Source organism: Alternaria alternata, assembly GCF_001642055.1.
Source record: "Alternaria alternata strain SRC1lrK2f unplaced genomic scaffold CC77scaffold_14, whole genome shotgun sequence".
Lineage (NCBI taxonomy): Eukaryota > Fungi > Ascomycota > Dothideomycetes > Pleosporales > Pleosporaceae > Alternaria > Alternaria alternata.
The window spans coordinates 701,685-723,735 of record NW_017306203.1 but is presented as its reverse complement, the minus strand read 5'-3'; the positions used below and the strand labels follow the sequence as shown (position 1 = coordinate 723,735).

General features: G+C 50.9%; 7 protein-coding genes across 7 annotated transcripts; 4 read left to right on the top strand and 3 right to left on the bottom strand.

Moving 5' to 3' along the window:
• Position 1: 1 nt before the first annotated feature.
• Positions 2 to 2,308, bottom strand: CC77DRAFT_181353 (alpha/beta-hydrolase). The gene has a single exon (XM_018530511.1). It carries the CDS (start codon positions 2,023 to 2,025, stop codon positions 136 to 138), a length of 1,890 nt encoding a protein of 629 aa, XP_018384472.1. The 5' UTR covers positions 2,026 to 2,308; the 3' UTR covers positions 2 to 135.
• A 988-nt stretch (positions 2,309 to 3,296) lies between these two features.
• CC77DRAFT_1032442 (hypothetical protein) lies at positions 3,297 to 6,662 on the top strand (the record flags this gene model as incomplete). The annotated part of the gene is made up of 11 exons (XM_018526736.1): positions 3,297 to 3,573; positions 3,618 to 3,973; positions 4,028 to 4,509; positions 4,549 to 4,609; positions 4,705 to 4,836; positions 4,892 to 5,175; positions 5,222 to 5,486; positions 5,525 to 5,774; positions 5,827 to 6,009; positions 6,061 to 6,285; positions 6,340 to 6,662. 11 exons carry the CDS (start codon positions 3,297 to 3,299, stop codon positions 6,660 to 6,662), a joined length of 2,838 nt encoding a protein of 945 aa, XP_018384471.1.
• A 121-nt stretch (positions 6,663 to 6,783) lies between these two features.
• On the bottom strand, positions 6,784 to 8,040 carry CC77DRAFT_181307 (NAD(P)-binding protein). The gene is made up of 2 exons (XM_018530509.1): positions 7,253 to 8,040; positions 6,784 to 7,194 (listed from the first exon to the last, which is right to left on the bottom strand). Exons 1-2 carry the CDS (start codon positions 7,705 to 7,707, stop codon positions 6,906 to 6,908), a joined length of 744 nt encoding a protein of 247 aa, XP_018384470.1. The 5' UTR covers positions 7,708 to 8,040; the 3' UTR covers positions 6,784 to 6,905.
• Positions 8,041 to 9,877: 1,837 nt separating this feature from the next.
• CC77DRAFT_1021883 (hypothetical protein) lies at positions 9,878 to 11,438 on the top strand. The gene is made up of 2 exons (XM_018525351.1): positions 9,878 to 10,068; positions 10,119 to 11,438. Exon 2 carries the CDS (start codon positions 10,288 to 10,290, stop codon positions 10,939 to 10,941), a length of 654 nt encoding a protein of 217 aa, XP_018384469.1. The 5' UTR covers positions 9,878 to 10,068; positions 10,119 to 10,287; the 3' UTR covers positions 10,942 to 11,438.
• A 1,349-nt stretch (positions 11,439 to 12,787) lies between these two features.
• Positions 12,788 to 14,415, top strand: CC77DRAFT_1051469 (hypothetical protein; the record flags this gene model as incomplete). The annotated part of the gene is made up of 5 exons (XM_018527670.1): positions 12,788 to 12,875; positions 13,036 to 13,181; positions 13,477 to 13,545; positions 13,651 to 13,785; positions 13,845 to 14,415. The coding sequence occupies 5 exons, from the start codon at positions 12,788 to 12,790 to the stop codon at positions 14,004 to 14,006; spliced, it is 600 nt and encodes a 199-aa protein (XP_018384468.1). The 3' UTR covers positions 14,007 to 14,415.
• Positions 14,416 to 14,939: 524 nt separating this feature from the next.
• CC77DRAFT_966271 (hypothetical protein) lies at positions 14,940 to 18,405 on the top strand. The gene is made up of 3 exons (XM_018535732.1): positions 14,940 to 15,591; positions 15,644 to 16,876; positions 16,922 to 18,405. The coding sequence occupies exons 1-3, from the start codon at positions 15,336 to 15,338 to the stop codon at positions 18,163 to 18,165; spliced, it is 2,733 nt and encodes a 910-aa protein (XP_018384467.1). The 5' UTR covers positions 14,940 to 15,335; the 3' UTR covers positions 18,166 to 18,405.
• A 628-nt stretch (positions 18,406 to 19,033) lies between these two features.
• CC77DRAFT_1010262 (adenine nucleotide alpha hydrolases-like protein) lies at positions 19,034 to 20,380 on the bottom strand (the record flags this gene model as incomplete). The annotated part of the gene is made up of 2 exons (XM_018523635.1): positions 19,034 to 19,788; positions 19,840 to 20,380. 2 exons carry the CDS (start codon positions 20,378 to 20,380, stop codon positions 19,034 to 19,036), a joined length of 1,296 nt encoding a protein of 431 aa, XP_018384466.1.
• Positions 20,381 to 22,051: the final 1,671 nt, after the last annotated feature.

Sequence of the window (22,051 nt, the reverse complement as noted above, 5' to 3'; positions counted from 1 at the left end):
CATTGTTGCACGTTTGAACCGACATTGAACGTGAAAATGATATGGTATTCATACAACTGAGAGGAACAGCGAAACTTTCTATCGCAATGGTACTCCGAAACCCCTACAAATGCAACAGTATACGACGAAAAACACTCAGTCCAGCTTGAGTGCTGGAACACCTTCAAACTGTAGTCTTCTGAACATGCCACGGATGATACCACAGTTCTTCTCCCTCTCGTCGTCCCTGGTTCGCATCTCTGTGCGCATCGGGCCTAGCATGTTCGTGCCGTCACCCCTGTGACCACCCTCTTTGATGTTTGTGAAGAACATCCTGCGACCCGTGTTGTCCAGCGGCTCCCACTTGGCGATCTTAACATCCTTCCTAGGAATGACCTGATGTTCGCGGTTGGGATCGAGGAACTTGATGAAGCTGATGAAGTAATCTGAAATCTCGTTTTGGCGGCGTACCATGACCTGTCCGACGGTACCGGCGTGCTTAGTACCGTATCCGTTCTCGATGTCAACACCCCACATTACGTCCCATTGGTATTGGTACGTAGGCACGTTTTCGGGGTTGTGTTCGGACATGGCGTTGGATGCGAGGTATGTAGGGCAAATGTAGCGGATGTCGCCCTGGGCTTTTGCTACAGCGTCCCACCATGCGCCGCTGTCGGGCCAGTGTCGGTCGTTAGGGTACGTACTGACGAGCGTGCTCAGGTCTTCGTCGGTGAGGAGCGGGTAATGGTCTTTGAGGTAGGACTTGAATTCACCCTCATTGTCGGTGGCCTTCTTGACTTGGTCTGACCCTTCGTTGGATGTAAAGCCGATGATGGTTGGGACCTTTGCGTATCGGTTGTTCATTATGGCTGCTGGGGCAGGTTCAGTGAACATACCGCCAGCTGGCTCGGTGGTTGGGGCCCACATCCAGCGGGGTGGAGTATCGCGGCCGGGGAAGTTCATGGGGTAATTTTGGTAGTAGAGATCGCCTGTCGCGGCGTCGCGTATGCAAGCGATGTCTGTGCAATTCAGTCCGTCTGCGACTTCGTTGTAAAACTTCTCAGCTTGCTCAGGCGTGAAGAAGGTCGGACTCGCAGGAGATTGGGCGATGGCGCCGTGGAAGAGCTGCTTGCGACCTGTGCCGGGGACAGGGTAGTAGTTGTCACCCTCGTTGGCGGTGAGTTGCAGCATCACAGACGCACCGCCTGCGCTTGTACCCATGATAACTACGTGGTCTGGGTTGCCTCCAAAGTACCTGATGTACTTCTGAACCCACTCCAGCGCTGCTCTCTGGTCGCGAAGCGCGTTGTTGTAGTCGCCGTCCTTTGCGATCTGTTCGCCAGGGAGGAAACCGTAGATGCCGTTGCGGTAGTACATGGTGACCACGATAATGCCCTTGTCGAGTTTGCCATCTACGCCCTTTTCGCGTCGTGCCTTTTCTACCATCTCGCCTCCGTTGCTGCGTCCTGGAAGATGGAAGCCGCCACCAGGGATGTTGACCAACACTGGCAGGTCGTCACCTGGCTCAGCATCGAACGGCGTGAAGACGTTCAAGCTCAGACAGTCTTCGGTAGAACGAGTCTGGATACCCAAGACGTCCGGTCCTGAGATATCGTCCCTATTCCTCTGAGCTGGATCAATCTTCTGGATTCTTGGGCACATTCCCAGTGATCCATCCCACACCAACGGCTTCTCGCCCCTGCCGATGCCATACGTCCTGTTCACCGGTTGTGGTCCCCGAAACCTGTTCTTGCCTCCTGCGTCTGCGGCATATGGGATGTTCCAGTAAGACCTGACTTTGTCCGTGACATTGGGCTTGATAGCTAGGTAGTCTAGCTCAACGATATTGGGATCTTCGGTGTTCTTCAACGGCGCGGAGAAGGTAGACGTAGGTTTCGAGCTAAGAGGTGGTAGCCATTCTGAGCTGGGGCGTAGGTCGGGCGAATAGAGGAAGGCAAATGTGAAGGCGAGAATGACAGCTGCTGTCAGACCAAGTATAACGCGCCTGTCGAAGATAAGGCTCGAGTTGAGGGGACGGATTGCCATGGTGGGCAGATGTTGGGAGTTGCAAAAGAATGTGGCGTCGCGTCAAGGCGGCGGAAGTTTATTATGAGACCGTCGAAGTCTGCATCTGCGTCCTGTATACGAAACTCAGGAGCCAGAAGAGAAGACGCTATTCAGGGAAATGGTGAATGTGGCCTCCGGCGTTGTCGCAATCCTTCCAAGCATCCATGTCTGCAAGTTTCCTTATCCTGGCCCGACGGGACGACCGAAGGGGCTAAGGGGGCGGCAATCGGCACCATCTCCTTGGCGCTGACGCGTATCGCAATTGTGGAATTGCCATGGCGGCGCACGACAACCAACAAGTCGTCGAGAGATCCGGAGAAAGAGTCGAGGAGAGCTACATGGCACAAGTGTGGCAGTTCAGGATAAATGGCAGGGTCCATAGCGTCCGCCGGTACCTGTGGCTGGTACGACCAGAGGTCAGCGACTAGCGTGCTGACCTGCGTTGTTACCCATGAGCCTCAACATCCACTAACCCTTGGTGGAACAAATGACCCGATTACGATAGATGTTATATCGCTACAACCTCCGCCGGCGGTATCCAGGTGCTAGTTGTCTAGACTCGCAGTGGGTTGACGTATGGATTCTTGCATTGGCCGTCAGCGAAACGCAAGCCAGGCGATGACAATCACACCACCCACTGAAGCACAAGTCCAGTGACCGTCGCAATACAACACTTAGGCACCAGTAGCTTTCCGGCTGACACTTCTGCTTTTTGCGCATATTTTGTTCACGGTGACTTTTCCAGATTGAGCAAACGGAGAGATAAAGGTAGAGCTCACCATGGGCCATGGCTTCACAGCATACCAAATTGTTGGCCGGGTATGTTGCACTAGCATATTACAAAGCACAGCATCTTGTACACCTTGAGGGTGTAGCACCTCTTTGTAGCAAGACTGTCAAAAGCTACATGTTAAGATCTTCTGCCGGAGCTTAGCATACTTTTGACATAACAGGAGCGATGGGTTCGATATCAGAAGAGGCTGTCGCTCTCTTACCTTGCCGAAAGCGAGGCGACTTCGACTTCAAATCCGCTCTCTCACCTGAAGGCGGAAGATGGTGCCAGTATGGGCCGTTATAGGCCTTCATAGGCATCTTTCTCAGCTCTCCCCACTCTCCATCTTCTTTCTCTCGACCTTTCTACTTTTGCTCACGGCGAACAACATTGGTTGCTCTAAATCTACCCAATCCAGGCCTGGCTTTGATTTCAGCTTGTTATCCTTCCAGTTACAGCCTTTGGCTAACCATAGACGATGTCCGCAGATGTCACTCAGATGGAGGACCTACAACAACAGACACCTGAGAGCACGCAGAGTCCTATCTTCGAGCCACAATGCCCAGCTCAATCCGTACCCGTCGCTACAATGCTTCCACTCTCCTCCTCAAGCACTACGAATAATCCTACCCTAGACGCTCACATCATTTCACCACACATGCAGAGGCTTCGAGACATCGAAGCTGATGCCAATCGTGCTATCCTTAGCTGGGGTTCCGGCGGTGCAGAATCAGCTGTACCTGCAAAGCGAAAGAGTATGTACATTGCACTCGCCGCGAATTACACTAACCTGTGTCAGTCTCCGACACATTCTCTGACAGCGACGATGAAGACAGCGACGACGAGAAAGACCCTTCGCAAGTCCCTCCGTACGACCCAGCTCAACAGCGTCGTCCAAAGCTACCGATGTACCACCCCGGCTTCAAACAAGCCGAGGAAGATACTCAAGCTGTATTGCAGGTCTTCCTAGACTTTCTAAAAGCTGCCAAGAACCGTGGAGTCTCTAGTGAAGAGGCTACGTACCTCTGGAATGAGATTCTGAAGAATCGTAATATCCTGTACCAAAAGGAAATCCGGATTGCTGTGACTGGAGACACTGGCACCGGAAAGTCCGCTACAACAAATGCTCTTCTTGGTGAAGACCTGACACCAGAGGTAAGTTTATTGTCCATTGAAATATGAGCGGCTTTCACTAACACGGACCTATAGGGCGACAATGGGGCAGCATGTACAAATGTCGTTACAGAGTTCCGGCAGAAGACTCTGTCTACCAATATCGGCGCAGTGCAAGCCGAAGTTCAATTCTATTGCCTCGAGTATTGCATTGACCTAGTAACGGACTGGGTCAAGGTGTGGCTTACCACGAGACAGAGGCTTATAGAAGACGAGGACAGTGTCGCCGACGAAGACCGAGCGCGCAAAGATGCTGCATTGGAGTGCTTGGAGCACCTGTTCGCTTCCCGCGTCGCTCCAGAGTCTGTTGAGGACTTTATGTCTTCCAGTAAAGCTCTAAAAGGCAACTTAGTATTGGAGAAATTCCTGCAGTGGACGGTTGACATACACAGCATGTTTGTGCCAGATGGAGAGCTGTCCGTCCCCTTCGAATCTAGTACGCACAATGATATGCGTGAGCAACTTCGACCCTTTCGAATGCGAGCTCTCAATGCACGCTACAAAGGGAAGGTGCTACAGTTCAGTCCATGGCCGTTCGTCGAGATCATACGGTAGAGATTAACATTTTTCCACATGCAAGTTATGCCGCTGATAACAAACACAGATACTATGTCGACAGTCCGTTGGTACAGGATAGTGTATGCTTGGCCGATGTTCCTGGCACGAAAGATATCAACATGTACCGCGTCACTGCTGCCACCGCATACCTCCAGCAATGTGAAATGACTATCGTAGTTGTGGACATCAAGCGTGCGACAAGCGATCAGTCTTTCCGCCAGCATTACCTTGATGCGCATAGCAGGCGGCACCATGGCAGTGTCATCTTGTTAGCGACTAGAGCTGATGTAAGTGCACCTGTTGTATCGTTCGTTATACTCATGCTTACTTCATGTCTTGTAGGAACTGAATGACGATGGCGGCAGTACGCTTCAGCTAGATCCTGTCGCAGAGGAAAACATTGCACCTATTGAGGAGAAGCTCGCAGATCTTACCAGCGAACTGCAAGCTATCGAAGACGAGATTGAGGCCAACAAGCATCATATGAAACGACTGAAGTCCAGTGTTCATCTTGGAAGCGCCACTGTAGAGCAACGCAGCCAGCATGACGCCCTCAAAGCAGCAAATAAGGTTTTGGCTAGTCGCAAGAAGACTACAATGCCACTCGTCGCTTCCCTGGAGAAAGGGTAAGCCCTGCTCTACATTGGCATTTGGCCAAGCTAACTCTGTCAGGCGTAAAGACGTACGTATTGCATGCCGCAATAGGCTTGTAGCCGCGAGCATGAGTCGCATTTACAGTCACAACACTGGCGATGATGCGGGCGCTGCGTCGTTCTGCGTCTCCAATCGAATGTATATGCGGCATCGACGTGGCTACAACATGACCAACCTAGAGAAGGCTCCCACGATGAAGCTCGAAGACACTCAAATTCCAGCTGCATGCAGATATATTGCGGGAATACCCTCACAAGGACGCCTCGCCGTTCTAGAGCATTTTGTGCTCTTAAGGTGCCAATGTTGTTGAGCATTGTCCAGATGAGCTGCAGTAAGAGCACTGAAGCCAGGATAGAACACATTACCAAGATCATTGATAAGACCATAAAGGGCACCGAAGGACGGGTTCGTGGTGTCATGAATAAATGGGTCAAGGCGTTTTCCAATGAACTTACAAGCGCACTCTCAAGCCATGAACTGCAAGATAGGTTCGAGCGAAACGCCGAGAAGAAGCTCGAAGAACTCGCCACTATAAATGCGGCCTCGCATAAGGCATTGGTGAATAAGAGAGGTGAGTGTGGCACAAATTTGGAAATGCTGAATTATTCGCTAACGATATCTAGGCACATACCAACAGAAGAAGTTGAAGATCAATCACAATCTGAATGCTTCGCTGTTGGCACCTGCAAAAACCGCCATGGATGCCGCGTTCCGAAACGTGCTCGATACCGCACCTGCAGCGCTGAAGGCCCAAATGGCACAGACGATCAAGACCGTTATTAACGACTTGAGCAAGCAACTGAAAGGTACTTTCACTGATATTTCATCATCTCCTTTTGTACTGACACATGTCTTAGACGACCCCCAGGCTTTGGCTGGTGACGCTTATCAGCTGTGCTTCGGTAAGAATCGTGTCGGCTACGAGGAGGAGGTCACTCTCAAGGTCGAAAACGCAAGGAAAGACCTTCACCAAGGATTGATCGCTATAAAAGAAAAGGCCGTCAAGCCTGGAGACAAAGGCTATTTCTTCAAAGCAATGGATGAGATCTACGGGGCGGCTCTTGATGAGGGGCCGGGCAAAGGTAACGACATGCATTTCCATATGCTACTACACTTTCACTGACGCACGTTTTTAGGCAAAAAGCTGAAAGACGTCCGCCACGCTTATCTTGAAGAGAATGCCATTGGTCTTGATGGCCCTTTCGCTGCGATCGCCGAAGGAGTTGAAGAGGATGTAAAGAAACTCATCAAAAACACCTGCGATAAGTTGCGCAAGGAAGTGGTCGAGATGCTCAAGACAATTCGCGCCGCTTTCCAGCGTCAGAAGAACAGGAAAGAACAGGACACTCCCGAAGGCCAGCAGTTCCGCAAGGAGCTGCATGAACTGGTTGACGAAGCGCGGAGGATCCTTGAGGGAGTTGTAACCAAAAGTCTGGAGAAGTGTAAGGAGAACAAGTGAGCTGTTCCGGCTGTGAGCGGATTCACACAGTTCGACACGGAGAATAACAGCGTGTTCGATGATGCCACATTTCCAGCACCTCAGGTAGTAGTCTACAGCATTCATTGACATGGTCTGCGTAAGTTTGAAACTCATTTGACTACCTTTAGGGTATCTTTTGACCTCAAGTTCATGTCTCACAGCTAATGAGGTCGTTACCATGCTCTTCTCTAACAGAAAGGTTATCGTAACTGTATATCGCTACTACCAAACTCTAACACCGCCATCCCAGCCAATCATCTTGCCACCATCCTTTTCCTTGGTCGATGCGCTGAGAACCTTGAACATGCCGTCGCAAGACGCATCAGTAGTTATGTCCGCTTCCTTGAGGTTGTACAAATGTGCTGCCGCGTTACCCATATCCGTCTGCACCCAGCCAGGGTCCAGGACGAAAGCGTTTAGCCAGGGATCCTCGCTATTGATACGGATCGTGAGCCAGTGGACCATCACTTTGGTAGGAGCATAAGCCGCGTTATGGAGTGGGAGTTGGTTGCTGCTTGCAATTAGCTTACACGATGGGGTATAGAGAGAAATCAGGAGGATAAACCCACACAATACAGCCAGCACTTGACCCAATGGGTGTGAAGATGGGCTCTCTCTGTGACTTTTGGAGCAGCGCCCGTGTGGCTTGGTAGAGGGTGACGAATCCATAAACGTTCGGCCCCATGTGACCACGGAGGTCATCGAGCTTCAGCTCCGCTACAGAAGGATAGGTATATGCGACACCTGCATTGGCAATGACGATGTCGAGGTAGTCAATGCCGTGGTTGTCTTGTAACTCCTTGACGGCGATCGAGGCGTCCTCTTCAATCGAAGCGTCGATCTTGACAACAATGAGCTTGCTGCCCTCACCCTTAGGCAACTGAGCCAGTGCCTGTGACGAAGGGTGCGCAGGATTACGGTTTCCAGCAATGACCGTGTGGTTGGGTTGGGCGAGGTATCTCTGCAATAAGCCTAGGCCAAGACCACGGTTGGCACCAGTAATGAGGACGGTGGTTGAAGACATGGTAGAGACGGCTGATTTGTTCGAGGTTGAGGTATGCAAATAAAGTTTGACTATGTCTGAACCGAAAAAGGACCGAGATCAAGTATTAAATACTTCGTTATTGTGCAACTGTAGTAACGCAACTCTTCAGAGTGTTGTACGAAGAGGTCGTTGATGACCAATCCAGCACGGCGTCTGCTTACTATGGCCTGCGGAGTGAGGCACGGCAACGGACAAATATGACCGCAGCTCTGAGACCACCTATACTATGTAACGGGGTATCACAACAGCGAAACAGTATTATCACCGATTAAAGTTGTCCGTAAAGCGCAAAGAGAACTTCGACACATGGTGGGCTTCGGTTGTCGGATTTGTGTAAATCTGCATATTAACGACGCTCTATTCAGCTGATCAATCATATCGTTGACCCGAACCTGGTCTACTCTGTATTCTCAAGCTTACTCCGAGACTTCTGTCAGATTGGTTGCGTGCCTCAACGTATGCTTACCTTCACACTATACCACAATGTTGTCTCCGACCACCTTGTTGTCCTCGGTCACCGCCAGTAGCGGCGTGACCGTGTATAAAGGGGTACATGAACTTTGCGCTGAGTATTTGGCTATCACGTCGTGTCGCGTCGCGTCGCGTCTCGTCTCGGCCCGTGGTGTGTCTGTTGGCGACTAGTCTATGTCTTCTGGTGTCGCAGCGATATGCGTCCGAATCGACATTCGTATCTACCAGATGCGTTTCTCAGTATCCGAGAGACCTTTAGCGATTGCGTCTTGCATGAAGATGCTGCTGGTACCTGAGCGGCTGGGAGCCATGAAAGATCATCGTTGGCGGCACCTAGTCCATCCAGTGTCGCGTGAGTCGTGACGCTGATGACTGCGCATCAGAACCATGATGTTCAGGGACTGGACCCTCGTATTGATTATGCGACGAGCTTTTGAGTAGATTGCGATGAGTTTGTGAATAGTTGGTATGCGTCCGTACTGCACTGCTTGGTGGTCCGATTCAGATCGGCGGCTAAATCTAGCGTAACCGTGGCTGCCAGCCTCGCGCTCCATCATCGCGTCCCGCGCTCTGCAACGTAGAACTTCATTGTGTCTTCACACATCGCTTTTACAATAACCTTGCAAGTACGCACTATCCTAGTCTTTGCGAATGGCTGATATCAAACAAAATGGATGTCCTTTGCGTACGTCTTGAGATACGACTTGGAACGAACCTTCTTCGTTTTGAAGCGCGTCACACCAGATCCGTTCATTATCATGAGCAGCACAAGCCGGGCCCTCAATTATGGCTGGGGTTCTATTTCGCGACGTGCCGCTTATCTGCCCACTTCCCGGTGGCCCGGCCCCGCTGCCGACCGACCAAATCCTGAGCACAGTCCCGTATGGCCAAACAATTCACACGATGTGGATGACAGGCTGTTTCCATCGCTGGGATTTTATAAAATGTGAGGATCGCGCCTAGCAATGATGCCAATGACGAGCTGTGGCCGCCTTTCTCGATTGCATCTGTTCTAATACTGAGAACCTCATGACACGCCGACCGGTGAAGCTCATGCGGTTTCGGTTCGTCCTGGTTGATCAGGAAACTTGGGCTCTCACCGGTCAATGTCAGAGTCGTGAATGCCGAGCTGTCTGCATACTCACGTCTCAAAATAAAAGTGACGAGGATCATACCTAGGTAAGCAAGCGTGGACGATGGTGGATGTTGGCCGAGGCCAAGTTCCTCCTGTGTTTCTATCATACGGTGCAGGTAGACACAGGCTGGGGTCACTCTTACTAGCGCCCGTCCACAGTGTATGGTGTGACTGAGAACCTTGCCTATTCGATTGAGGATGTCTGGCACTTGGCGTGATATCCAATGACGAGCTACAACTGTTTCTCTAGGTAATTTTCGAAACCTTCTGGGTCATTCGATTCCGTGGGATATGCTCTACAACAGATTGATTTTCCTAGGAGGGGGCCATAGACTAGTCGCGATTAGGCTACCCTGTGCCAGCCTTACCAGGTTCCAGGCAAACTCCAGATGGCGGCCACCAATAAACGCTGGTATGACGTCCGCGAGTATCTGCGCTAGCCTTACCAGTACGAGGTCTCAGCTGTCATATATTGAGCACGCATCTCTACCTCCCCCCATCTTCCTTCTTATTAAAGCGACCTTCGCAAAATCTATTGTCTTCAACTCACCCAAGAAAAGAGGGCGGCTTCGCCGCCCTGGCCCATACTCAGGTCCAGCCGATAATACCTTCGCATACGCACCCGCCAAAAATCTCAACGAGGTTTGGGATTGTCTCTCACCTAATCCATTGACGGTGCTTGGTAGCGGGGTGGCCTAGTACTAGGCCTCTTACGCCATCACACGCCATCAGCAGTATGTACCTAGCTTCATGAGCAGAAGCGGCAATACTGATTGTATAGCAGTGATCATCGCTTAAAACATATCGGTTATCATCCATCCTTTGCAGCAGGAGCAATACAATTCGATCCTGATGACCCAATACACGGATCAGGCTTGTTTGCCGACTTTCAGCCATATGGTACTTCTTTGGAATGTAATAATGAGTCTTCAGGGGTTGGATTTCCATGGTGGATGGAACCTTCAGTGGGATATCTAGGTGCTGAGTCTTCCGACTTAGAGCAGCCCATTGACGTCGATCTGTCAACCAAGGATATTCACGAAGCTCAAAACTTTCCATTTCCAGAAAGCAGTCTATCTGCCGACGACGCCGCTACGGCCGAAAACTTCCAACCGCAGTCTCGCACGAACTTCATAATTCCGCACAATCCCCCCATCGTCACAATGCCTTTTTCCCATTCACCGACACCAAGTAGTATCCCGGAACCAGACCTAGAATGGTTTTCGAACATCTCAACTCCTTTATCACTTGGGCCTGGACCCTCATCTTCGTCAAGCCCCTCTAGTAGTGGTCTCAGCTTAGACGACGATATCGCTGGCAAAAGAGTGATTGGCTCAGCTCGTGCTGTTCACTTTTGTTCGACTTGTAAAAGGCAACACCAACGCTACCGCAAGTGTACCGCTCCATCATTCAGATTCCAATGTGGCCCATGTAAAGCAGACTTTACATTAAAGAAAGACCTCAAGCGGCATCAAGAGACATCATCGTCTTGTCTTGCACGGAAGGTCAAAACCTCTCTTGCATGTCCGGACTGCGGTGTTGAATATCTACGGAAAGACTCCTTACAGCGCCATGTACGGACGAAGCATGCCAACAAAAACAACTAAAGTCATCGACACGAATCATGGCCACATCTCCTACCACTACCCCAATGTCATCATCACAAGTTCTGCGAATTACGGTTGGAGGTCGAAGCGATCTCGTCTTATTGGAAACGAGTACAGGGCTCAGTACCAATACTTAGGATACTGCTGCTGCAAGATGGACCTAACCGTTGCCAGAACCCCGCCTCTCCCGGATCCCTATATCAACCAACATCTAGCATACGGCTTGCCTACCCGCTGTCGTACCTCGATGGTGGCTTATATCTTGTCTCACCAGGCAATATGCTAGATATTGGTTGACATAGGGATCCGGGAGAGGCGGGGTTCTGGTAATCATGTCAGCATGATCAAAATACACCCCCGACGGGAAGGTTGGGGGGATACTAGCTCCCGAGGTCCTCATAGATTGAAGGTGCGGCCTGATACCTGTGAGACTGTGTCAGAACCTTTTTATCATGAGATAAAAAAGAAATGGCATAGGAGGTATGCGCACTTTTTTTCGGGCCAAACATTCTCATTCCACCCACGACGATATCTGGTTCACACCAGGAAGATCAGACGGAAGCAATCCGCCACTCAGAAAAGTCCGCCATGAAGAGACCAGATCGAGGCATATTTGCCTAATAAGGTCACGATAGTTGAGGGTATCGATTACCGTGGAGACATCCCCTACGTTTTGGCAGCTCGTGGTCCATTCGTTCCATCAGATCTTCCTGGCGTGAACCAGATATCGTCGTGGGTGGAATGAGAATGTTGTGATTTTTTGCCTTGGTTTGTCGTTTCGTTTGCGTCTATTCACCTATTGTTTACTCATCTCGTCATCTCCTATCGAACTTACTATTCATCGCCACAAAAGCGCACCAGAGGGCTTTATTCACCGCGAGCCAGGATGTTCCGGTCTTTTACGTGCGTATTCTTTTAAAAATGTTGCCTTTGGCATAAAGCCTGCCCATTCATCGGCAGTCAAGTGGATGTTGACTTCTATTCTCCTTTCGAACCTTGACGCATACCCTTTTACGTTCGATATATATGTTATAAAGGATAAAATTCCAAAAGAATCTTCAACAGTTTCTTCCTAAAGAATTGTGACAAAGAGGGAGAACCTTGTATGGCGTCAATCTCGCCATGGTGATGTTCGTGCTCTTGCAGTTTCAAGACCCAGAGTATATAATGTAAGGTGCTTCTAACTAGAGTGCAAAGTACGTGTTAACAAGATAAGCATATTTGTGGATGTCTGATGTGAGGTAAACCTCTTCATGCTTTAGTGTTTGTATCTATCTCATAGAAAGTCTTCGGCTGTTTGCATGTCCTATCACTTTCTAGATTCGTTCTCACACGCCCTACCTTTGAATTCTAATCACCATGCTTTATGAAAACTGGATTCCTAGAGTTCGATATCTCGATTCTTTCACATCTCCTCCATGTTTGGCTCGAACCTGTATTATCGTTCCAAGCTGCGAGAGCCATGTGACCTTTTACGTCATCTCTCGCTGACATATCGAGGGGGACAGGACTCGATTCGGTTGGAGATCGGTTGTGCTCTGCTTCTTTCAAGGTTTACTTTGATGGCAAAGGAACTCGTTCTTCTAGGTAATGGCCATAAACATTGGGCTAGTGCCTCAACTTTTTCTCGTAGAACGTATGAACCGGAGAATATAGTCTGGCAGTGTTTTTCTCATATATATAGTGGGAGTATGGGGCATATACTTATCACTTCCCTATTCACTTGTACTCGCAATGTTAATAAGAGGGATAATCCAACTATTGAAAGAACTTAGAATATCTACACGATGACCGTTTGGACAGGTCTCCCGTGGACTGAACATTCAGGAACATCAGCCGAGCTATGATGTCAATAGCAGGAATCGGAATCAAATGGAGCGAGAAACGAACGGAGCAAGGTCAGATGGCTGGATACAAATGTCATCAGGCTGGAGGTACGTCTGAGCACTTTCCCTGCGGCCTTGATTCATATCCAATCGCTAGTCGGTGCCTAACTAAGTTAGCTCATGTCCGCCGACAACTGACAACTGAAGCTCCTCCGTGATTCAACGGATGCGGCCTCCAATCAAACAATCCGTATAATATGCACAACAGAAGCCGCTCAGAAGTCAGTCAATCAAACACTATACAACCGATGGTTTTGGTGGCCTCCAGTAATCATGGAGTTGGATGCTATGTTGACGCGACGGATATCTCCTAGTGAGCCTGTGCTGGGAATGCGGCCTCCAATGTTAGGAGATGTATATGTTTTGGTCCTCGATTCCCAAGCAAAATCATGTAAATATGACATTACACGCTATATTAGTAGCATAGCCATAGATGTGGCCACCAACCCTGAGACGACTTCATCGCACTCCAGCATCACCATGAGAGATTTTACGGATCACATTGCAGTATCTCCACAATAGGTAGGTTTTGCCTGCTTTGCGGCCCTTCGTGGGAACCAATTGGCCGTGATATAGGCAAAACTATTTTGCGGCCTCGAATCAGCAACACAGCTTCCATGCCATTGCGGCCATGCTTCTCATCCAACAGGTTCCTGAGCGAGATAGTATTAAGCTGGAGCTCTTCTCACGATGTAGGTACATCAATCTTCAAGCGCAGGTATTTCAAATCGTAGCTCCTCATTTTTACGAATGAGCAACCCAAGTTCGACAGTAAATCAGAAATTGCCCCGTCGTGCGGCGCATATCATCTAAGAATTTACAGAAAGCCGTCTCCTTCTCTGGTAGTGCTCCAGCAACTTCCCAATCCGAAGCATCTTGCTGTAGTCTTGTAACTTCGGGGATCGGAACGAATAAGATGGCAGGGCCGAAGACTGCATCGGTAGATGGAGAGCAACCGGTACGTCCATTCCCAATGATTGTTCGATTATTTGGCGGTTAACAGAGTTTACCATACAGAGAGACGGAGGTCAGCGCCCGAAAGTCACAGACGAAAGTTTGGGTTGCATGGCGAATGATAGCGGTCGCGAAGGTGGTAACATGTCAGCGTTGGATCGGTGGTTGGGCGAAACGCGGAAGGAGGAGCCTTGGAGTGCGTATAGTCGAACGCCTGACGCCTAAGTGGTGCTGTGTTGTCCGCGGCGCATGATCGTAGACGAGGATACAAGCGGCTTTAAGTTTGGGCTGCAAAGAAAGCCTCCTACACTTAAGCTTTCATTAGATCTTTTCATGTGCCGTATATCCGTGACATTCCGAACTCTTTTGCAAGTATATCTTTTGGCTAGATGCAAGTGTCACAACTAGACTAGGCTTCGATGGATAGCTTTCGTAGTGATGATGTCGAAAAAGAAGCGGTTAGGTCGGGTGTTCGGGAATTGAATCGGGCATCCGATCACATGGGGATTGCGACGGTGTGCAGCTTCAGGCCTTCGACATAGCGGTGTGTATCGTTGATGGAAGTGCGAAAAAGAAGGAGGGAGCCTACAGCCACACTGATGCTCGCGGATGGAAGGTCAAGATGCTATCATTCAGACTTCGAGTCCAGGTGACACGGCAATGGACATCACGCTAAAAAGCTTAGCGCGGGAGCGGCGTCCCCGCAGTTCACGCGAACTCAGCGACTGATCCGACCAAAACTCCCCGACGTCACGAAGACATCTCAGATGCATGAAATGCGGGCCTCGCGACACTTTCTTGATTGGCAAATCTCTTGCGTCCTTCCTGTTGTTGTATCCAAGGTCGGCTTGGCCGTCACGGGTACATTCTGCTAAGCCAAGACACCAGCACCTATGACGATCGCACCCGGGATCTTTGCTTGTTAACCGCGCATCTATTGGCAGGCATGTGTGCACGTAGTGGAAAGTGTGGCGATGCACGCCGGGATTGGTACTCGCCCATCTGAGCACTACCCCGGAGTTCTAGGGGAAGCTGCCGCCTTTCCGGTATTGGATGTGACTTGTTGATCCCTCATTTCCTAGCCAGATGCTAGTATCCAAACAACTACATGCTTTTTTGTATCGTGTACGCGCCGGTGTACAACCCTCGGCGGGAATATGGACTCGCTGCATTATATATGGGTCTTTCCTGCAGGTACGTCTTCGAGACCGGTCCTCTGCATGACAACTGTTATTCCCCACATTCACACCGCGGGCGAAATATTGTCACAGTTCACTGCGTCATTGCGCTTTAGTAATGAGCATTTTCCCCAGATAGACGTCAGGTGGACGAACGAGACAGACCGGAAAGAGCAGGATTGTGGGTCAAGCGGATACTGTGAGTCTCAGACTTGACCTTGGCTACCGACACCTACCGATATCGTGAATGTCTGCACGGGCCCTTCCATTGCAGGCCCTCCTCAACATATATATTCCCGAGCAAACGAGCCTTTGCTCTTTTTTTCTTACCAACGAGCGCTCCTCAACTTTTGGATAATATTGGCAACTCGACATAATGGTCAATATTCTTATGCTCGGGCTTCTCGCCTGCTCGAGCTTCACCCACGCGATTCCTATAGCGCAGCAATCTGCCGATGTCACGAGCATCCTCAACCGTCGTGCAGCAGTCGACGCCTGCCCTGGCTACACTGCTTCCAACGTTGTTGAGAGCGACTCAGGATTGACGGCCGACCTTACTCTTTCTGGCGCGGCGTGCAACGCCTACAGTGATGATATCAAGGACTTGAAGTTACTCGTCGAGTACCAGACCGGTAAGTCAACAGTCTTTTACCTTTACTTGATATGTTTACTGATATTCAACAGACGACCGTCTTCACGTCAAGATTTATGACGCCGACGAACAAGTCTACCAGGTTCAGGAGGAAGTGTTTCCCCGCCCCAAGCACGAGAAGGCGTCCGCTGGAAGTGCTGCACTTCAGTTTGGTATCAAGACGAGCCCATTCTCCTTCGCTGTAAAACGTAGGGACAATGGCGAGGTTCTATTTGATACCGGTACTGTTCCCCTTGTCTTTGAGAAGCAGTATGTTCGCCTGCGTACTAAGTTGCCCGACAACCCCAACCTCTACGGTCTTGGGGAGCACAGCGACTCTTTCCGCTTCGCTACGGACAACTACGAGCGTGTCTTGCTTAATGCGGAATCACCCAACATTCCCAGGAATGCTAACCTGTACGGAACGCATCCCGTCTACTTTGACCACCGCGGTGACAAGGGGACTCACGGCGTCTTCATGCTCAACTCCAGCCCTATGCAAGTTGAAATAAAAAAGGTCAACGGCTACCAGTACCTTGAGTACAACACCATCGGTGGAGTCATTGATTTGTACTTCATGGCTGGTAGCAAGCCCGCCGAGGTCTCCAAGCAATACGCTGACATCGCCGGCTACTCCGCCATGTACCCGTACTGGACCTTTGGTTTCCACCAGTGCAAGTATGGATACTGGGACGTCAACATGGTCGCTGAGGTTGTTGGCAACTATTCGACTGCTGGAATTCCCCTCGAAGTCATGTGGACCGACATCGACTACATGTACCTTCGCGAGGATTTCACGACTGACCGCGAGCGCTTCCCTCTCTCGAAGATGCGCGAGCTTGTACAGACGCTTCACTCTCGCGACCAGCGCTACATTCTGATTCTCGACCCTGGTATTCACGCTGTTGGCGGTCAGTACGTCACTTATCAGAAGGGTCACGACATGGAAGTCTTCCTCAAGGCCGCAGACGGTACCGATCTACTTGGCGTACAGTGGCCCGGTGAAGTCGCATGGCCCGATTGGTTCGCGCCCAACACAGAGAAGTGGTGGGCTGGTGAGATTCAGGCAAACTTCAACCCGGAGAACGGTATCGATCTGGATGGTCTCTGGGTCGACATGAACGAAGCCTCCAACTTCTGCCAGGATGTTACCACCTGCAACCCCCGTCAGCAAGCGATCGATCAGAATATTCCACCACCGCCTACGAACCCGCCACGACCCAACACTGGCCGTCCTATTCCTGGATTCCCGGCTTCGTTCCAACCAGGAAGCACGCTCAAGGCTCGTGATTCTGATGATCTCTCGGAGCGTAGTGCGCCTGTTGTTGAAGTTCGTGCCTCAAAGTCTGTCTCCCCCCGCCAATCTTCCAATGGCAACATGAAGGGCTTCCCCGACCGTGAATGGTTCAAGCCCGCGTACCATATCAACAGCCATCTGGGCGACGTTTCTCGTCAGACCATTCCCATGAACACTACAAACTACGACGGTACCTACCAGTACGACACGCACAACATGTACGGCCACATGATGGCGGGAACTACCCGCGAAGCGATGCTGGCCCGCCGTCCCGCGCTCCGTCCCTTCGTGCTGACGCGCTCCACCTTCGCTGGATCTGGTAGCAAGGTTGCCCATTGGTTTGGTGACAACTTCTCAGCCTGGGACGACTACCGGATTTCTATCCGTCAGATGCTGTCTTTCGTCTCGATGCATCAGATGCCCATGGTTGGCTCTGATATCTGCGGTTTCAACGGCCAAGCAGACCAGTACATGTGCGCTCGCTGGGCTGTCATGGGAGCCTTCCAGCCCTTCTACCGTAACCACGCAGCAAATGACGCCGCCCAACAGGAGTTCTACCAGTGGCCCGTTGTCGCTGAAGCTGCTAAGAAGGCTATTGATACCCGTTACAAGCTCCTTGACTACATCTACACTGGCCTTTACTACCAGGGCAAGGAGGGTACACCTATGATCAACCCAATGTTCTTCCTTTACCCAGAGGACACGAACACGTTTGGTCTCGACCAGCAGTGGTTCTACGGTGACGCGCTGTTGATTACGCCCGTTGTAACTGAGTACTCCGACACCGTCACGTACTATCTGCCCGAGGACACCTTCTACGACTACTGGACCTACGCAAAGGTCGAGGGTGAGGGTAAGAACGTCACTGTCAGCAACTTGGGCTACAGTGACATTCCTGTCCACATCCGCGGTGGCTCCATCGTCCCGCAACGTGTCACCAGCGCCAACACGACCAAGGCTGTGCGTCAACAAGACTTCCTCGTCATTGTTGCGCCTGATGCGGATGGCAAGGCGACTGGACGTCTGTACCTCGATGACGGAGAGAGCATTCAGCAGTCTGGTACCAGCGAAATCTCCTTCTCGTTTGATGGTGGCAAGTTCAGCGCGACAGGTACATTCGGGTACTCGGGTGCCGATGGAGAGAGCATCACCGTTGGCCAAGTCGTTGTGCTGGGCCAGAGCCAGGCTGGCGCTACCGGCAACTTTGACGCTGATAAGGGTGCTGTCACGGTCGATGGGCCGTGGAAGATGAATAAGGAGTTTGGTTTCCAGCTATGACGTTCACCCGGCTTACGGCTTGCTCAGAGTGGAGCCGGCCACACTTCGATGGTTCAGACTAAGGCTGCTTTCCTTATTGTCTTTGCATGTTGTGTTGGATTTATGGGAAGCATTGCATAGAGATGGCGTTCACGGATATTGATTGGAAACGGGTAAACGGGTGGTATGGTGGATTTCCGAGATACCATGGGAGGCGTTTTACAACGATGCTCTATACCTCCACTGTTATGAATAGCACCCATTCTTTCTTCATAAGCCTTTTCCTGGTCTCCTGTGATGTTTAACATTGTCGCTATGCTGTCAACGCTTGACCCGGGAATATACAACCAACACGTCAAGTCTCCTAGATGCTACAACACAAAAGTACCAGGGCACAAAGGCAACTCGGTACGTACCGCTCTCCCGCTGAGTGCGACAGCACCGATGCAGTGCGAATTAGCTATGGTCACAGCTCCGAGTGAGACATGAGGGCGTAAGATCATTCGTGCGAGGTAGTGGAGTGTTGACTCTCGTGTGACTGAGACGCTTGTCTTGCTCTGACAGGTCACGCTCACACCTCGTCACGCTCACACCTCGTCACACGAGTCTGTCAGCCACGAGGCTTGTAACGCACACCGACTATGTCAAGCCACCGGCCCATCTAGATGTGATTCGGGACGCTCCGGTAAGTTTGAATAGACAAGCTGCTGCAAACACGGCGTTGGTGTTGTGCAGTATATCAAACAGATCTGTTTCCCACAGACTGTCGTACAGCTTGTCGCTATACCTGAGAACACGCAAAGCGGTTGGTAATCTGATCAAGGCCGTAGCGGTGCCTTGCGCATTACGGGCAGTCGTAAAAGGATCTCTTTTGGTTGTGGTTTCATTCTCATCCGATAGTCGTAGCCTCGAGCTCGTCGCGAACACTGTTGAGGCTTACATCTTGGACCTCGTAACCGACCTCGATTTTGTTCTTTGGTCGCGCCTTGTTGAGTCCTTCAAGCAGAACGCAGGCCTTGCAGACTTCTTGACTCGAGAGGTATCCACACTTCTTGCACTGGCCCATGACTTGCTTTGCCGTCTTCCTGGGTGTGAAACCTTTCTTAGCTTTCTTTCCGTTCGCTAGTGGTACTGCGCCGTTGCTGTTAACGCTCTTAATTGTGATCTCGGTCTCGAGATTGCCGTCAACTGCGGCTTCATTCTGTCTCAGTTGTGCCTCCACACTCGCCATTTCACCACCTGTGCTGCGCCCTTGGGCACTTCCACATCCACCTTCCTCTTCTTCGGCAACAGGCATACTGCTAGCACAAGCACCCCCGCATCCTTCATCGCTACCGGGTACAAGCTTTGCCATGTCCTCACCACTCCTGACAACATCGAGGATAGCGCTGGGCCGTACCCTCTCAAGGTTCTTGATGAGAGCTCGTGCGCTGCCGCGAAAGGCTTCGGGCGAGTATATGCATTCAGTGCTAAAGTAGTCCAGGTTCTTGTGATGGGCGTAGAGAACAATCTCCTTCTCGTATGCGTACTTGAGAGGCTTGCTACGCTTGATGTTCGTATTCGAGGCAGGGTCAGAAGAGGCCGAGGGGGTAGATGTGATGATGGAAGTGGTGCGCGACAGTCGGGGGAGGTCGCCTCTGAGCACTATTCCAGTCAGCATACTCCACAATCAAACGCCGAAACTATAATACTTACAGTTCATCAACACTGTCTCGGCGACATCATCAGCGTTGTGTCCTGTCACCACATGCTTGACTCCCAGCCGTGACGCTCCGCGATCAAGCGCTTGTCTTCTGAAAACGCCACAATACGTGCAGTTGCCTTTCTTGCCCACCTGCTCCACCACTTGATCCATGGTCCATCCATATAGTTCCGCGTATCCCAAAATTGTCAACTCCATTTCGTACTGCTCCGCATTTCTTTTCACCGTCTCCAAACTATCGTCCCGGTAGCCCTTGATTCCCTCATCGATGGATAGTAAGATGAGGTCAAGGCCATAGTCGTAGCGCTCATTGAGAGTCTTGAGAACAGAGGCGAGGACAGTGCTGTCTTTACCACCTGAAGCACCGATGGCGACTTTTTCTCCGCGCTGGAAAAGCGAATTTGTGGTGATGGTATGGTGAATTTCTGTCTCAAAGACGGATATGAAGCATGTCTTGCACAACTTGGAATGATCCTTGGGTCGGAGAATAAGCGCCCGGTTCACCATGCACAGGGCGCAGGGTGAAGGCGGCATTTTTGGGTATGGTTGTTGCAAAACGGTGACGCGAAGATGGCTGAGTGGGCTGCGGGGAGAAAGAAATCGTGCGCGAGTCATTACCCATGTGCGCGTGGGGCAGGATTACCGTCATGCATTCGGCAGCTGAAACAGCCGCCTCTCATCTTCAGACCTCGTACCCAATCTCCACCTTCCTGACCTCCCCCCTCTCAACGAAACACCAAAGCACCGAGTTGCCCTGTCCTGAAAACTCTGTTCTCGCCTGTCCGGTCAAGCTGTGCGCTCCTACCCCGCAATTCTGGTAAACGTGATGCGTGACGGTGTGGTAAAGTTCGCTCATAGCACCATGCACCATGCAGCCTATCGACTGCCATAGTAGCGCGCAACGCATACTATGGTACGACAGAACGCCTTGACCCTATCTATCGTCGTGTCAAGTCAAACCAGGTCAACACAGCAGTCATGGTTGTGGACATGAATGCTTCCGAAGAACATCGGACTTCTAATAGCAGAACAGCACAGATGAACCAAAGCACCTTCCTAATTGTACAGTCTTCGCGATCGAATACTTCCGGAGCACGAGCGCGAGGCTGAGCCCAAACTGCCCGCCTGGCCTGTGAACATACGAGTCTCGACCGCTTGGCACACCTTGAGGTCCGTGACCCATGTACCTTGAGGTGTGCCATGCCATTGTGTGCCTGGGGTAAGTGATCGAATGCTTGGAATCTGAAGGTTCTCCGGTTACTGTGTAGCCATCATCCTTCTCGCCTCAATCAATATACCTGGTTCGAGCCGGCGGCTCGGTGCTTCTCCGATCCCTATCGTCCCGATGGCATTGTGCAATATCTCCACCTAGGATAACTGTACGCGCATTCATACAAGTGCCGCTATGCATGGTGACAGGAGGTCGGTCTAGTTACGTGACGTGCTTCAGGGAGTGTTCTATCGGCATGTCATGACGATCATCTAGGTCAGTTGTGGCGTTTTGACAGTCGCCTGCTCATATCGACTATTGGGAAAGTTTACTTGTCAGCCTTATTCGACATAGGCTCTTGCAATGTTTATCGGATTCTTCATGATCTTCAGAACTACAGCAGAACATAACCACGCCACCACGGTTCCGGCATAATCGGACGCTCGGACCAAGCTAACAGGAGGTTTGTAGTGAGAAACATGGCCCCCCGGACTTCCGCGCACCCGGGTATAGGACAGACAACCATGTGACAATCGCCGAGTCATACACATGACGATGGAAAGTACTGTCGGCGAGGCGGCATAGGCCGTTAGAAAACATTGGTTTGTCGAATCGGGACCAGGTCGGCGAACTCATGTTCTGAGAGACATGAGATCGACGAGACCGCGCAGTGCAGAACCAAGAACTGACGACGGAATCTGCCTTTATGACTTCGCTGCGCCCCCGCTGCGCATCGGCAAAACCAATCTTTTGGGGATTTTCAGGGTGTTATGTCTCCGAGAAAATCGCCTTCCGGTGAAAACAAAACAATCCTCAGGTACACCAACCACGTGTTTCGCGCCCAACGTGCAAAAGCAAGGACGCATCATCGCGAAAGGATGTGACCCTGGGGTATCGTGCGATTAAATGAGGATCAGCAATTTGGCCGGGATAGCCAGCTACCAGATCTTGCACTAACCGGTTCCACACAAGACGAAGCCTTATCCGACTCTAGC

Coding starts and splice junctions, on each gene's coding strand:
- CC77DRAFT_181353 (XM_018530511.1), bottom strand. CDS start 2,025: ATGGCAATCCGTCCCCTCAACTCGAGCCTTATCTTCGACAGGCGCGTT.
- CC77DRAFT_181307 (XM_018530509.1), bottom strand. CDS start 7,707: ATGTCTTCAACCACCGTCCTCATTACTGGTGCCAACCGTGGTCTTGGC. Junction 7,195..7,252: donor TCAAGTGCTGGCTGTATTGT/GTGGGTTTATCC, acceptor AATTGCAAGCAG/CAACCAACTCCCACTCCATA.
- CC77DRAFT_1021883 (XM_018525351.1), top strand. CDS start 10,288: ATGGAACCTTCAGTGGGATATCTAGGTGCTGAGTCTTCCGACTTAGAG.
- CC77DRAFT_966271 (XM_018535732.1), top strand. CDS start 15,336: ATGGTCAATATTCTTATGCTCGGGCTTCTCGCCTGCTCGAGCTTCACC. Junction 15,592..15,643: donor ACTCGTCGAGTACCAGACCG/GTAAGTCAACAG, acceptor GATATTCAACAG/ACGACCGTCTTCACGTCAAG. Junction 16,877..16,921: donor AGGAAGCACGCTCAAGGCTC/GTGATTCTGATG, acceptor CTGTTGTTGAAG/TTCGTGCCTCAAAGTCTGTC.